Here is a 14,720-nt window from a genome sequence, read left to right on the forward strand (position 1 = left end):
TGAGATGTTGCAATGTTCTAGCCTACATACTCCAAATATAAAACCCATATCCAGCATAATGTCATTTGCTGTAACATGCTTCCTTATTTAGTCCTTATTTATTTGTTTCCTTCATCCAGCACCATAAAAGTGTCACTCATACATAGTTATAGATTATCACCTGCTAACAATCTAAACTTAAAAGCAGCCACAAAATTAGGCAAAGACACAGGTTGTGGTCCCTGGACCAGGTGGTCAAAGGGCCACAAATTCCTGCTAATGTTTTCACGTCTTCATTTGATTGTCATGGACAGGTTGTGAAGACTGGCACATGCGTTTGTTACTGGCATGTTGGATGACTGCTATTATTGTGTCAAAAAGACATAGGTCAGGTCGTGACATGAAATATGAAATATTAAAGTTCTCAGATCATTGCTTTGGCTCAACATTTAGTCTTTACTTGTTTAATGATTGGCTGTCAAAGGTTTGCACTATGCTAACCTTACACCTGAGTTTGAGATATATAGGCAAACATGACTCTGGTGCACATACACTGCGAAATTGACTTTTTTGCAGGCTAAATTGTGAATAGTCGATCTTTTAAAATGAACATTATTTCAGTAGTCACTGGTTGTGGGTTCTGGGCTTTTCATTCTACATCATACAGGGTACATGTAGAAGATGCAATCATGTAGATAGTAACAAAGCTTTATTGTGAAACAACTCACATCAGGAACTGTGTAGGACCAAGGCCCCTTGAGCTGACATTTAGGATCCTCAAATAAATATTGCATTTATGGATCCCTGCCATGACATAGCATTGTCACATGCACGCTCAAAAGAGTTGTTTCTGTGGAACTATTTTGACATTAACTTTGTCAAACACTAAGGTCTGTTTACTAGTTTCATTTACTTTTATTTTGAAGTCTGCGTCTTGTGTTTCCGGTCATGTCCTAGCGAATGCTGGTGAGCTTGAGGGACAGAGTGACGTAATGCCTCTCTCTTATCAGAGGGTGGCGCTGCAAGTCCACGAAACAAGACGTCAAGGTGACTTCAAAGTGACGTTTACGGAAGTTACAGGTGCAGCGGAGCGCCTCTCCTCTGTTCCAGGGCTCTTTAAGTCGTAAAGTAAGTTAAGACGCCTTTGAAATGAAGCCTTAAGTATGTGTTGTGAAGTCGTTCTGTGAAGCATTATGCATGTTTTGCTGAAGCCACGTGTTGTTTTCCTTAGCATTGCTAAGTTAGCAGATCAAAGTGCACGCAGCTGTAACAGAGCCCGGTTTAGTCATTATGAACAGAGCTGTCAGTGTAATGCTGCCATGCTCATGAAGTCGTTTATAGACTCACTCAATACAAAAAGGTTTTCTTAATCCCCGAGAGTAAAGTTTTACACAGAAGTATGGCATGTTAATACACAATTAGACTTTTTAATGAGAGTACTGACGTCACTGTCCACACGCAATCATCTGCAGACGGAGCCTGAACCGTGTGACATCCAAGTTAATGTTTAGCTAAAAACTGACTCATCTGCGTTAATTACGGTAACTGGTTTCCCGATGTAACCATAAGGAACTAACAGCTTGCCAAAGATCATAAGTCAACCTATCACTTGATATTCTGTGATCGCACAGGAAAGGCAGCTTTAAACCGCCTGAACTTTGAACGTAGTCTGGTGGAGGGACATATTCTCTGTACGTGAGAACTGGACAGCCAACACTTAGATAAAGATAACTGTTTTCTATCTTCCCTCCTTAGTCACCACTGGAGTCATCACACCATAAAGGCGTGACATGTATCTGTTGCTTGTTGATGTTGTAAATGTGTAAGTATCCCCTTAAACATATGTGTTTGACAGGCCATGTACCCTGTAGACCTTCCAGCTGTGGATGACAGCGACCTGACATCAGCATCTGAACAATACCTCTCATCTTTGGAGTCGAGAGCACGCGGAAATGAAGTGTTTCAAGCATCACAGACATCAGAGGTAGCATAGCTTAATATAACATAACACTTAACGACTCCGCTTTTTTCCTTCTTGATGATATTGACGGTCAGAGTGCAGGCAGAATATTCGCAATGTTCACCTCGTAATTACCTCCTAATTACAGGTCACAAATTGGAGGCGATTTTGTAAATATGAGCAGAAATTCTTGATTCTTGAAATGTTTCCTTTTTACTGCTTCATTAGTAGGTGTTGGACCTTATTATAAGCGTGTAATAAAGTACAGACTATCTGTTGCAACACTGTTGTTATTTGACAAAGGAATGTAGATAAAGTGCGTGAAGTTGTCTTCCTGTCTGCTCAGATAGCGATAACAGCAAACAATGTAAGACGGCTGCAGCTGTTTGAAGATGACCAGCCCGACTGTACGCTTCTGGCGCTTCACCCTCCAGATGATCCAACGCAAGGTTTGGAATCAAACACACTTTTATTAGTCTTAATCCGACACACACACGAGACACAGACTAACTCTTTCTGCTCGACCTTCCAGTGCTGGCTTTATACCTGCATGAGAAGTGGTGGTGTGTGGCTGACGTCTTACGAACATCCAGCACATCCAGAAGTGGTTTGATGTTGGTAACTGTTTTTTCCTTCCCTACAACACATTGATACATAGATCAGGGCTCCTACACAGCTCTGTACAGTGTGGAAAGAAATACAACTATCTGTGTCTAATCATTTAGTCTAAAAACTGTCTAGATATAGGGACCAGGAGAAGCGCCCAGCACATTTGCTTGAAAGTCAAAATAGGATTTGAGGCTCTGTCCTCTTCACTCTGTCCTCAAACAATACAAGTCAAACCTGCTACTCTTGATTTGCTGCAGACTGCACATTTCCCTCAGGTACACGTCCATCCCTCCATAAGACACACTGTGTTTGTGCGTTCCTCAAGGGAGAAGGTTTTTCCAAGTGTTCTTGAGAAAACCCACGTGATCCTCCCTATGCAAGAGGTCCTGGGTTCAACTCCCAGACGAGCCTCAAGAACAAAAGCTTGACAGTGCCAGCATTTTAATTGGACTCCTACGGTAAATTAGTCTGATATGAATCACTGCACGTTCCCAAATCATGTATTTTCTTAAGCAATTTAGCAACACATCCCACACATTTCTTCCTCCATGACTATAGGATCAGTTGGAAGTCAAGGGCGGAGGTAAAGATACTGTAAAGATGTAAGAAAACATTAGAGTTGGGACAGAAGACGTGCTCTTCTTTCTAAAAGGTCACCTTAAAGTAGATTCTGAAACATTATGTTTTTATTTCATAGAGAGAGATTGGTACCCAGACAACAATCAAGACTGACTGTTGACAGAATTTACCATTTTTAGCTACATGTGTGTAAATTCACTAGCAACAGCTGCCGTTATAGGCTATGAAATCAGCAGTTGTGGCTTAAACTTTCACTTGCTACAGGATGCTAAGACATTGTTAATTATATCAATTGTAATTAAAATCATAGCTCTTGTGATTTTATTATGAAAACCATAAATCATAAAGCTTTCTGAATGTCAATATGGGTTTCAGAAAACATTTTAATAGCGCAGTTAAAGCTCAATATAAAAAAGAGATAATTATATCTTTCATCTGCTTTTATTTGAACTGCAGCCGTGTGTGTGCAATCCCTAAGTCCACGTGTTTTCCCCAGGTGCAGTCGATCATGGAGAGGGTGATCGTGTTCCTGCTCAGTCAGGTAGTGGACAGACACTCAGAGCAGGAGGTGTTGTTCTCCCTGCACCCCCGCACAGAGAGCTGTAAACTGCTGTGGAGAGACAGCCGGGTGGTCGGCTTCTACACCGTCAAACACAAAGGTAGGATGGAGGAAGAAGATGAGAATGAGAGGGGCCGGGTGCTTCCACTGTATCTGTCGCTCTGGAGGTATTTTCACATGTACTGTACATCTAGACTTCTGCAGTTTTAACATTGGTAGTTGCTGCTCACTATTCATTTACCATATGCTTATTATCAGTTGATTCTACATTACTTTAGGGTGAAGTAGTATTTGTAGCATTTCTAACAACAAGGGGTCACATCCACAGGTGAAAACAATAACCATAAACATGTCTCCAGATGATTTGCATCTGTATACAGCAGCAGTGTTCACTAAAACTTACTTACTTGGTCTAGACTCTCCATTTCATGCTTCACTATTTTTATGAATATATTTTTTATATTTATACTAACATGACTTGAAAAAATGTTGGAAAGGAGGGTGGTGCTACAGGTAAAATCACGGGGTTACTAAAATAAAGTCAGTTGGCGTGCTGAGCAAATTTGATGACATGACACCACCACCGCCTCACAACAGCATCACATGGACTGAAACTGCCAGCAGACCCATATGGACGGAGAGACCATCAGCTAGCTCTTCATCTCCCTGCTCACTGCAGCTGCTCCTTCACTCCCTGTAATATTATTACAGTAATAAATACTATTAGAATTAATATTATAATATATTTATTGAAGTGTTAATACAATCCAGCACAGGGATGGCAGACCCTGCCTCTACAAATGAAACTCTTGTATGGAGAGGTTAGGATGTAAGGATCATAGCTTTAAATGATCTTTATCAAAGATGTTTGTATATTTTATAATTTCATGTTAATAAAAAGAAGAATATCAGCAAATACAGGATACGATTTTCTTTTTATTAGGCCTCAAAACTCCAGTATGGATCGAGCTGTATTCAGCAGTGGACCGAGTTACTTACTGTGATGGATTACATTGTTTATAACTCATATTTCAGGCAGCCTGTGTGACAGCTGGAGCAGTCAAGCCTACCTGCTGCCTGTTCTGGACACGGTGCTGGTGAGGGCGAGCTGGAGGAGGAGAGGCTGTGGCCTTCACATGCTGGAGGACTTCTGCTCCTCGTTCTCCACAGAGAAGTTTATGGGAGTCAGCTCTCCATTATCACCCGGCATGGTGGCAGGTCAGCTGAGGTTCTCCTTCATCCTCCCCACAAAGCCCATTTATTTGTTTATTTACATTCATTCTCTTCCTTCCTTTTTTCCCTTTTTTCTTATCTGGAGGATGATTTTGTCAGATGATTTGCCATATTTGGCAGAAGAATGCATATTTCTGATGGGTTCATTGGTAGTCAGTATTGCATAATCATGCCACATGAGAGCAACAAACTAAGTTGGAAATGTTCATGCCCACATGCACTCGTGTATTAAGATCAAACACCTAAATGTCACGACACAACAGAAATCAAGTAGTTTTATTCTGCTGTTGCATTTTAATCTCGGTTACCAAAATTCCCACAGTCCCCACACAGATCCCAGGTAGAACAAAGAATCGGAACACTGAGGTGTACAGTGTTTGGTTTTTAAGAAGCAGCTCAGATGATGGTTTTAATTGAGCTAACTCTAATGCATGTGTGTGTGTGTCTCCTGTGTGTGCAGTGTGCAGGAAGTTCCTGCAGCAGCATGAGGATTATCAGGAGCGTCTGTATGAGGTGGAGGCTCCGGGGGGCTGGTCTCAGAGAAGAAACATCTGGCTCAACATCAAGCTGGGCCGCTACTCCCTCTGTAATAATCTTTTTTGTTTTTATAGCTTATTCACTTAAGTGTACTTAGTGTACCCCTCAGTTTTAATGTGGTCTCATTTGACTCTTGTCTTTCCAGGCATTAATGAGGAGAGTAGTCCAACATCAGGAGAAACACAGAGGAATGAAGTGAGAGTCTCAGCTTTTCTCTGCTTATGTTATGTTTGTTTCCAGATCTGATATTTGCACTGATGTTTATGTATCATACAAAAAGAAACGCATTATAAAAGAGGCAGTGATGTAAATTTCAACACTTGTAGACCTACAGCACACTTTGGTTAGCAAGTGAAGACAGGAGAGTTACAGAGACATCGCAATGTGGGTTGATGAAGATTATGGAGAACATGAAGAACTTTATGAGTTTAAGCAGCCATTGTGTTGCCTGAACATCTCCGAATCTCTTCTGTTCTTTTAAGACGCAGTCTAACAATTGTAGACCTGAACCGACCTCATTCAGCATCTGCAACGTCAACGCTCCACCGGCAACAGGCTCTTCTGAAGAACAAATTAAACCTTGTGATCCAAGCCAAGGAGGAAGGTCCCCAAGCAGCAAGACCTCTGGAACAGGATGTAGTCCTGCAGCCCACGCCGATGAGCTGGACCACGGACCTCCCACCAGACCACCAAAGTCACTAAACACAAAACAAGCTCTGATATCGCAGCCCTCTCAATCTACAGAGCCTTGCAGAGAAAAGCCAGATTCAGAGGAAACACAAGGAAGAATCAAACGAGTCAGAAGGACATGAGTTAAATCACGAGGACAGACAGGCATCAGAAGGAACTGTTGTGGATGCTGCATCCACCTAAACTGAGGTGACAGTCATACTGTATTTATGTCATGAAGTTTACAGACATTTTCAGACTGATGAATGAATAAATGAATACAATTGTAAAATATAAGAAATAACTCATTTTTTATTATTCTGGCTAACCTCTTTTCACAGAGGGTTCTTTGTTGGTCATATACAACCATACTGATTACAGCGTAGTTAAACCTGCGTTTAACCCTTCCCTTCCCAGTGGGCAGCCACCATGCAGCACTCACGTGTTTTGACTGGCAGCTCAAACTATGCTCCACCTCCGACATCTCCGTCATGCTCCTGTTATCTTGGGCGAGTCGAATTACACCTTTATCATTCTTGAAATTGGTGGCCTCACGTAATTCCTAGCGTGGCTCCACCAACCTTCAACCTGAGCAGAGTTCTAATGAGAAAAAACAGATAAAGCCGCACATCACAACATGATTAGACTCACTCATCGATCATATCATTCATCCGTTATATGTACACTGTGGAACGTAGCCCAGCATGTCTTTGTAATATGAGGTGTAAAGGTTTGTGTCTTGAATCACTTGGGTTCATAGATTCCAGTGTCACTGATCTTAAAATAATAGTTCCACGCTGTGGGAAATACTCCTATTTGCCTTCAGTTGATACCATTCTCATGTGTAAGGTAAATATGAACCTGCAGCCAGTTAGCTTAGCTTAGCATAAACGGTAGATAAGGGCGAACAGCTTGCATGGCTCTGTAACAAAGTCCTTCTCCGCTCCTAGCCAAGAAACAGCCCAGCACAATCTTCGTATCTGACTCTGAATATGCATATTTCCCAAAACTGCTCAATACACAAGTGTACAAACACAGATGGAAAAAGAGACAGAAGCAATCAGTACACACCAGCAGAGACAGGACGCCTGCAGCAGGGTCCAACAGTCTGAGACCACTGTTTGTAATGCTTCCATTTTGCATTTGTTTTGAATGTAATACTATTTTTTCATTACCAATGAATAATTAATAATGAATTGATTTCAGAATATCTTAGTATTTGGTATGTTCCCCTTTTGCCTGAATGAAAGCATGTGTTCGAGCCAGCATGGACTCCACAAGTTTGTAACATAACATGAATCATGAGGTCAAACACAAACTTGTGAACACTTTTTGAAGTTGAAAGTGAAGCGAAAATTCATTCTTTCATTCATTAATTTTTTTCAAAGATGAATTTTTCACTCAAACTACTCAGCTGATTTTATTGTTTGTCAAGAAAAAATAGAAGTGTCTTGATGAGTGGTCTAACTTCTTGACCCTGCTGTATATACAATGATGCCAATGACACTGTGAACAAAAAATAATGAACATGTGAGGAATAGGGTGACCATATTTGGATTACCAAAAACCAGGACACTCGGCCCAGCAATGAGATATGATACCCAAAATTTACTCAGATGCCTTAAAATTAACATACATTTAAAGTATGCCTCCTCTGTATGGATAATGAAATGTATATATTACAAACAAAATACTATCTATAACCAAAGACACACATTCAGACATGCTTCTCAGAGGTTACTCAACATGTTTTATTATAAGTTTAAAAAACAACGAATGAAATAATGATAGAAATAATGTCTCTTCTGTATTAGAAAAATAAATAATAATAAATAACTGAAAAATACCTCTGCTATATTAGTAATCCAACTACTACACTCACCTCGCACACTTTTTTTTTTATGTTTTTCGGTGTCCATGTGGGCTTTGAGGTCTAAGGCACCCCCATTGGACACCGAAACATAGGTACCGGGTTTGCACACAGTGCACAAAGCCTCCCACTTGTCCCGACCGGGACGGTAAGTGGGGGATTTCTTTTGTAGCTCATCGTTAAATGTGCATTTACGCTTCGGCATGATGATGCAGGTCACATGCAGCGTCAATTTAATGGCCCAATGAAAACCAGGACATTTCACCACTTTATAAAAAACTCCCGGGACGGCCAGGACAGGACGTGAAAACAGGACATGTCCTGGGAAAACAGGACGTTTGGTCACCCTAGTGAGGAATCATATGATTAAAAAACACTCGTGATAAATCAAATATTTGAGATACTAAATTAAGAGTAAGAGATTCAGTGCATGTGCTTTATGGACATCTTCCTCATACTCTGCTTTGTTGCACTTGCTGGGACGGAGAACATCACCCATTCGTCCATCTTACTGGTCATATAGTGTCCAACAAGCATAGCTCTGCAATATGTTCCTGGGGTCAGCCACAGTAATAGAAACCACATGTGGTGCTGGACACCTCCTTTCTCACTGTGTACGCCACACACTTACCTCATCTCTTGCACGGCTGTCACCCGGCGGTGCGTGCCGTCTAAAAAACCCAGCGCACCTCCGCCAGGCGGCTACATGTAGGAAGAGGAAGTAAGCAAAACCGGAAAATCTCGGAAAAGGAGAAAAAGTTCCAAACGAGTTCATGAAAGATGAGCCGAATTTATCACAACACGTCTTTACAGAACAAACCAGTTCACAATGAGAAGGTTGACCGCGTGTGGTCCCCCTCTACGTATGACAGGTAGGGGCTTACACACCTGACTGGAAGTGACAGAGAGTACAAGTATGAGTTACAGTTACAGTGTTATCGCTGCACCAAACCCCACTGAAGAAATATGACAGTTTAGTTTTCCCGAAATTTTGAGCATGTAGCTGTGATTTCCACAGCTCACACACATTTTCATGTCAGAAATAATGAGTGGTCGTAGATTCGGCACTGAAATGAATCTCCAGTCTGCACCTGGGAATAATAAAAACATACGTAGGCTACAAAACCACTGTGTCTAGTTCCTGTTCACCATGTTTCAGTTGTTAAACTCACCATATCTTGTTGAATGGAGTTTGTTTTGCAGTTCTTAATATACAGGTCTCTACAGGGGAGGAGGGGGATTTGAAGATGTTGCTCTCCTATGAGAAACCAACTGGAAATACAATGATTTTAATGATTATATAATTGAGACATGTTCTCTTCCACACAGTGGCCCCGGGGTTCTTCTAGAGGGAAAGCTGCTGGATGTTTCCAGGCATGCGATCACTGACGTCAGCGGTCAGAAGGTGACATTACTGTAATGCAGCCTTTAAAACACTTCTGTGATATCATGATATAATGCTTTCCCAAATCTGAGATAATAATCGTCTCATATCACGATAATAATATAATATTGATACAGTAAAAGGGTTGAATGGTAGATTTTCGACTCTCATTCCCATAATGATGCTCTCGTCCAACACTGAGACTTTGGGATGGCGGCCGACACGTCCTACAATCCCAAAGCATCAGTCGGGAAGCCCAGAGCATCATTATGGGAATTAGAGTCAAAAATCAACTTTTCTCACAAATAGCACCTTTAAGTCCGCCGTCCTCTGAGTCAGTGTTGGGTCTGCAGTGCCACCCCTTTGATTTTGAGGATGATAAGCAGAAGTAGTTGAGATCCGCTGTACACAATGAAGTCATTCATTGTTTCAATTTTACAGGCCAGCACAATATTATCAATGTAAATAATAGCTCAGTCATTAATGATGTCATTGATAAAACTCTGTTTGAGGAAGCTGTCTGTAAAAAATGAGGGATGGTTTTTGGGGTTTTTTTTTTTCAAAATGAGGATTTCCTCAAATCTCGTGTCATCTTTGTCTTTGTCATTTACTGAACTATATAAAGATGTCTGTCACCAAACATATGAAGAACTTCAGAATATTGCCCAAATCCTTATCAGTGTCGGCATTTTGGACAGATGAAGCTAACAACGGACAGACAAAACACAAAACTACTCATTCTTGTTGTTTCACTGGCAGGCACGTTTCCTTGTGCTGTACATCAAACCCACTCGCATCCATCAGAGGAAGTTTGAAAGCAGCGGGAAGGAGATTGAGCCAAACTTCAGCGACACCAAAAAGGTCAACACTGGTTTCCTCATGTCCTCCTACAGTGAGTAGACAACAGCAAACATTTGAGTTAATCTTTGCGTGTTTTCTTTCCTTGGAAAAGGTGATTGTGTTTGTATCCGTCTGCCAAATATGCAGTGTCAGAATGGCTCAGTTCAGTCAGTTCTGTGTGACTTGCAACATTCTTGTATTTGGTTGTAGTCGTGCGTTCCTGTGTTTGTTTATGTTTCGCTCACATTGCAGAATAGTTTTTCGAAACGCTGTGCATGTGTCGTCAAACTGGTGGAGATTGTCTTTCCTCATTACTTTGTGTTATTCTGTTTGCATGTGTTTTCGTGAGTTGCAGTGCGTTGACCCTCGGGACACTGTAACTGTAAATTCTTTCTAGCTTCATTAGCTGAGGTGCGTATTTTCTGCCCATACAGAGACGGAAGCTAAAGGGGAGTCGGACCGTCTGTCTGAGGAGCAGCTGTCGGCGATAGTGAACAAAGCCGAGCTGCTGAAGATAACTGACGAGCACCGACCCGGCGGGACCTGGGCCTTCTGGTACCCCGAGTCTGAGATGGACAAAACAGAGCTGGAAACAGGACAGGACATCCGGCTGAAGACCAGAGGAAACAGTCCTTTCATATGTGAGTCTGCGTCACCATGCTGTTATTACTGCTTAGCTGCTTCCACATATTCACCACTGAAAACAGAAAACAGTGCACATTAAGCATCAAATATGTTTTTATTTGAGATGAATCCTGAAAGGAAAGAATATTCTATTGTCTGAACCATGCATCTGCTTCAGGCTGTCTAAAGTGGATCTTTGTTAGGGGATACGAATGCAGTACGAGATTCCATCAGAGCTCTTTAATTTATTTTCAGACTACATAAGATGTGTTTGTTTTTCAAAGCCAGAGGGTCCTTTTGGCTTTCATGTTGATCAAGCTTGTCCTGGCAATGAACCCAATGGCAGTGGGGAGTGAATGAAATTAAACTTGAATTTAGTTTTTCCGGTCTCTTTCGCAGTTTCATAAGTAACCTCCAGAGGAATGAACAGAGTTTGACCTCTCTTACATTCACAAGAGTCATCCAGCCCTTTGATATTCAATAGTCAGTTCTCAGCGGCGTGGAGTGGAGCGCTTCGGTGTGTTCACAGCCTCTACTTTTACACATTCAGCCAACGTTCATTATCATGTGATGGGCATTTTGAAGCTCCTGAGGGGGCTGAGAATAAGAAGCCAAAAAGTAATAAAGTCAGCTCAGTACAGCAGTATAATATACTGTATATGACATCTCAGTACTTGTGTGAAAAAATGACTGTTTTTTGTTTTTTAAGCTCATCCACCTACCACTTTGACCATAAGATATATAGTTTTGTATAGAAATATGACAAACTTCACTAACAATATAAGAATCTTTTTTGGGGTACTTTTGCTTTTTTTGTAATAAATGGAAATAATAAAAATAAATAATTCCAATGATTAAATGCGTGATTAATTGTAGTGTGATAGTGGATTTGAACTGTGGGAATATCCCCTCAGCCCGGTCCTGTTGGGACCCTGTAGGAGAGTCTTAAACAGGCTCATAGACGACCCTGCTTCCATACACAATTACACAATTAAATGAATAATTAAGTGTTTGGGGGTATATTTCACATATTTCTGTATTTTTACATGTATTCTTGTATTAATTTGATGTATTTTTGCATTGCTTTCTTTATTTAGTTCTGTATTTCTGTGTCTATATGTTAATAAGGGAGGCTGTAAACTCCCTGTAGCTTTAGTTTACCTGGGCCTTTGACACCAGTCTTGATTTCTTTACACGATGGCTTCTAGATCTCTGCAGGTTAAGACACCTGCCATAAAGATCTGTTGCAGTCCTACCTCACCAGTAGGTCTCTGAGGTCGTCTGGTCAGGGCGTGCTGCTCATTCATGGCTCCAGGCTCATAACTAAAGGAGACTTCATCAGACGTTGTGTGGCTCCCAAACTTGGAAGCTGTCTCCCTTTGGGTTTAAATTACCCCAAAAACCTACTTCCTTAATCAGTGTGAGGTATAGGGTTAGACATGGACACACCATGTCCTGCCAAAGGTGGAAAAGAAGCCATTTTGGTCATGTCAGAAAAGAGATTCTGTGTTTTGTGTTTCTGATGACAGTTGTGGAGTATTTTTCCAGGCCACTGTCAATTAAATCTGAAATTAAATCAAATGATTATTAAATTAAACCATACCCACACTGTCCTGACAAGATGAGTTTGTTAAAGTGTTGAGCTTTTCATAAATAATATCTAGGTTTTCTTTCCACAGCTGGACTTTTTGTTGCTTTTTTGGTGAAGAGAAACATTCAAGATGTGAAGTCAAGTGTTGTGGGGCTCCGAGATCTGTGAAGACTTTAAGGAGCAGCTCAAGGCCCACCCGTTCATGTCTGTTTTATGACTGGTGCTTTTTTCTTAAGCACTGAATGCCGCCTACTTCTTCAAGGCGCTACATAAATAAACTTACTCTCTTCTCTACCTTTGTGCTCCCAGTCTCCTTAGCCAAAGTGGACGGTGGCACGGTAACCAAGTGTAACTTTGCTGGAGATGAGAAGGCCGGAGCATCGTGGACGGACAAGATCATGGCCAACAAAGCAGACGCAGGCAGCACTCAGAAGCCTGGAGATGGAGAGGGAGCAGAGGAGGATGAATGGGTGAGGTCACCTACCTAATCTAACCCTAGCTTATATACTGCAGTTAAAGGGTAACTCCAGTGGCTAAATTGCATTGTGGGTCATGTAGGTGCCAGGTTTTAAAAAGTAGTCCACTGGTCTAGCATTGCACTACTATAACACTGCAGTATATCAAAGCAGTGCGACTCCATGCCTTTTGCTGAGAAGTTGTAAATATTTGTATAGTCATAACTTTTATGCATGTTTAAAAACTGCTATAAAAATTGACACGTAGCACAGCAGTGCATGCCTGGTGCAGCATACCATAGGAAAACGATGGTCTTGCTGGCGATGCGTTTCAAGCGATGCACCTCTGCATGATCGGCTGCTAGCACGTTTCTTTAGGGTGTGAAAATGGCAAGTTTCCCCGGGAGAAGCTGCAACTCTCTGCAGGGCAGGCAGCCCATGCCGCTCACATTTCCCATAGCACTTTTCATGATTAATATCTACCCTCATCACTCCTAGCTTCATTTATGCAAAAAATCAGTAAGGCAAGAGGGTAGTTATATAAGCCTGGAGTAAGCAAACCCATCCTGTTTGTACATGCAAAACTTGAATGAATATGGAAAACAAGCTAGAAGCTCTGATTTGACATAACGGGAAGTGGTCAGCTCGGTCCCTGTGTGGCAGCATCTGGTGTTCAGTCTATATACAAAGCGGGTGATGACTTCAACAAACAGAAACCAGAGAGGGCTCACTTCTCCCACATTGTTTCTCTCCCAGGATGACTGAGGAAACCCATCGCTCCCATCAGCCTCAAGTGTTGGCTGTGTTCCAGTCTCCAGGTCGAACTGCTTCAACTTGGCTCCATTCCTGTCTCTTTGTCTTCAGCATGGACTCGGCGATTTCACTGGGGGACTGAACCTCTAACATATGGGGCCTAAGGGCTGGAAACCCTTCGTCACTTCTACAGTATGGAATGAGACTCTTCCAGCACCACAGAGTGTATCTGTCTGTTGGCTGTGGTGCAGACTGTATCTTTAAAGCTGCACCCTTCTCTTGTATACTTTGGATCAGATCCTTAGCTTTACAACTGGAACTTGAGCTCTGCGTTTTCAGTCTCTCTTGGTTTATTCTTTTACTGTTGATTGTTTGTGTCCAAGTGCATATGTATGATTTGTATGTCCCTATTGTTTTTTGTCCTCCCACGCTGAAGTTTAAATCATTTCTAGAGAGACATATTGTGCTTTAAAGTATGTCTCGCAAGATATAAACACAAAGGGCTGTGTTTCCTGTGTCAGAAGATCAGTAGGCTGGTGTCCGGTATTCTTTTTACAAAATGCTTTTTCTCACCCGAGCAGCTTCATGACACTGACATACAGTTTTGTTAGGGAGCCCACAGACACAAGGAACAAAGAAAAGCCATTACAGAACAAGATCATGGAAGTTCATCCAAGGGGCTGTTGTTATGCTATGTTGTCTATATGTGATTAGTAAACCATTCTCACACTGATTTTTATGATGTAGGAGATGCATATTAACTAACAGACCATCAGTCACCTTTTGTACTGTAAAGGCCCTCAGAAAGAGCCTTTTTTATATAGAGTATTCATACCAGAGGCATTCATTCCTTTATTCTTTGGTTAGTGACACACTTTGAATGTCTGCGAAGTGGAGAACATCAGTTGCTTTCGTTAACTCGCACATGGTGACGATGGCACACCATACTGATGATAATTTGGTACAGTACGTATATGCACATATACCCCTCATCTTGTCAGGCAAGGGCATTTACTCAAGTACTGCAACTTTATACTTCCATTCCACTACATTTTGGAGGCCAATACTGTAGTTTTTA

At 41.5% G+C, this 14,720-nt stretch overlaps 2 protein-coding genes across 2 annotated transcripts; both read left to right on the forward strand.

The window, feature by feature from the left end:
- Positions 1-1,006: 1,006 nt before the first annotated feature.
- fam169b (family with sequence similarity 169 member B) lies at positions 1,007-6,400 on the forward strand. The gene is made up of 9 exons (XM_084363981.1): positions 1,007-1,107; positions 1,835-1,963; positions 2,286-2,388; positions 2,472-2,557; positions 3,624-3,786; positions 4,722-4,904; positions 5,380-5,505; positions 5,602-5,651; positions 5,939-6,400. Exons 2-9 carry the CDS (start codon positions 1,838-1,840, stop codon positions 6,266-6,268), a joined length of 1,167 nt encoding a protein of 388 aa, XP_084220107.1. The 5' UTR covers positions 1,007-1,107; positions 1,835-1,837; the 3' UTR covers positions 6,269-6,400.
- Positions 6,401-8,726: 2,326 nt separating this feature from the next.
- On the forward strand, positions 8,727-14,173 carry arpin (actin related protein 2/3 complex inhibitor). Its single transcript, XM_084363923.1, has 6 exons — positions 8,727-8,867; positions 9,325-9,400; positions 10,139-10,271; positions 10,654-10,860; positions 12,744-12,904; positions 13,646-14,173. Exons 1-6 carry the CDS (start codon positions 8,776-8,778, stop codon positions 13,652-13,654), a joined length of 678 nt encoding a protein of 225 aa, XP_084220049.1. The 5' UTR covers positions 8,727-8,775; the 3' UTR covers positions 13,655-14,173.
- The last annotated feature ends 547 nt before the right edge of the window (positions 14,174-14,720 follow it).

This window comes from Pagrus pagrus (genome assembly GCF_965226575.1).
Source record: "Pagrus pagrus genome assembly, chromosome: 10".
In the NCBI taxonomy this organism is placed as follows: domain Eukaryota; kingdom Metazoa; phylum Chordata; class Actinopteri; order Spariformes; family Sparidae; genus Pagrus; species Pagrus pagrus.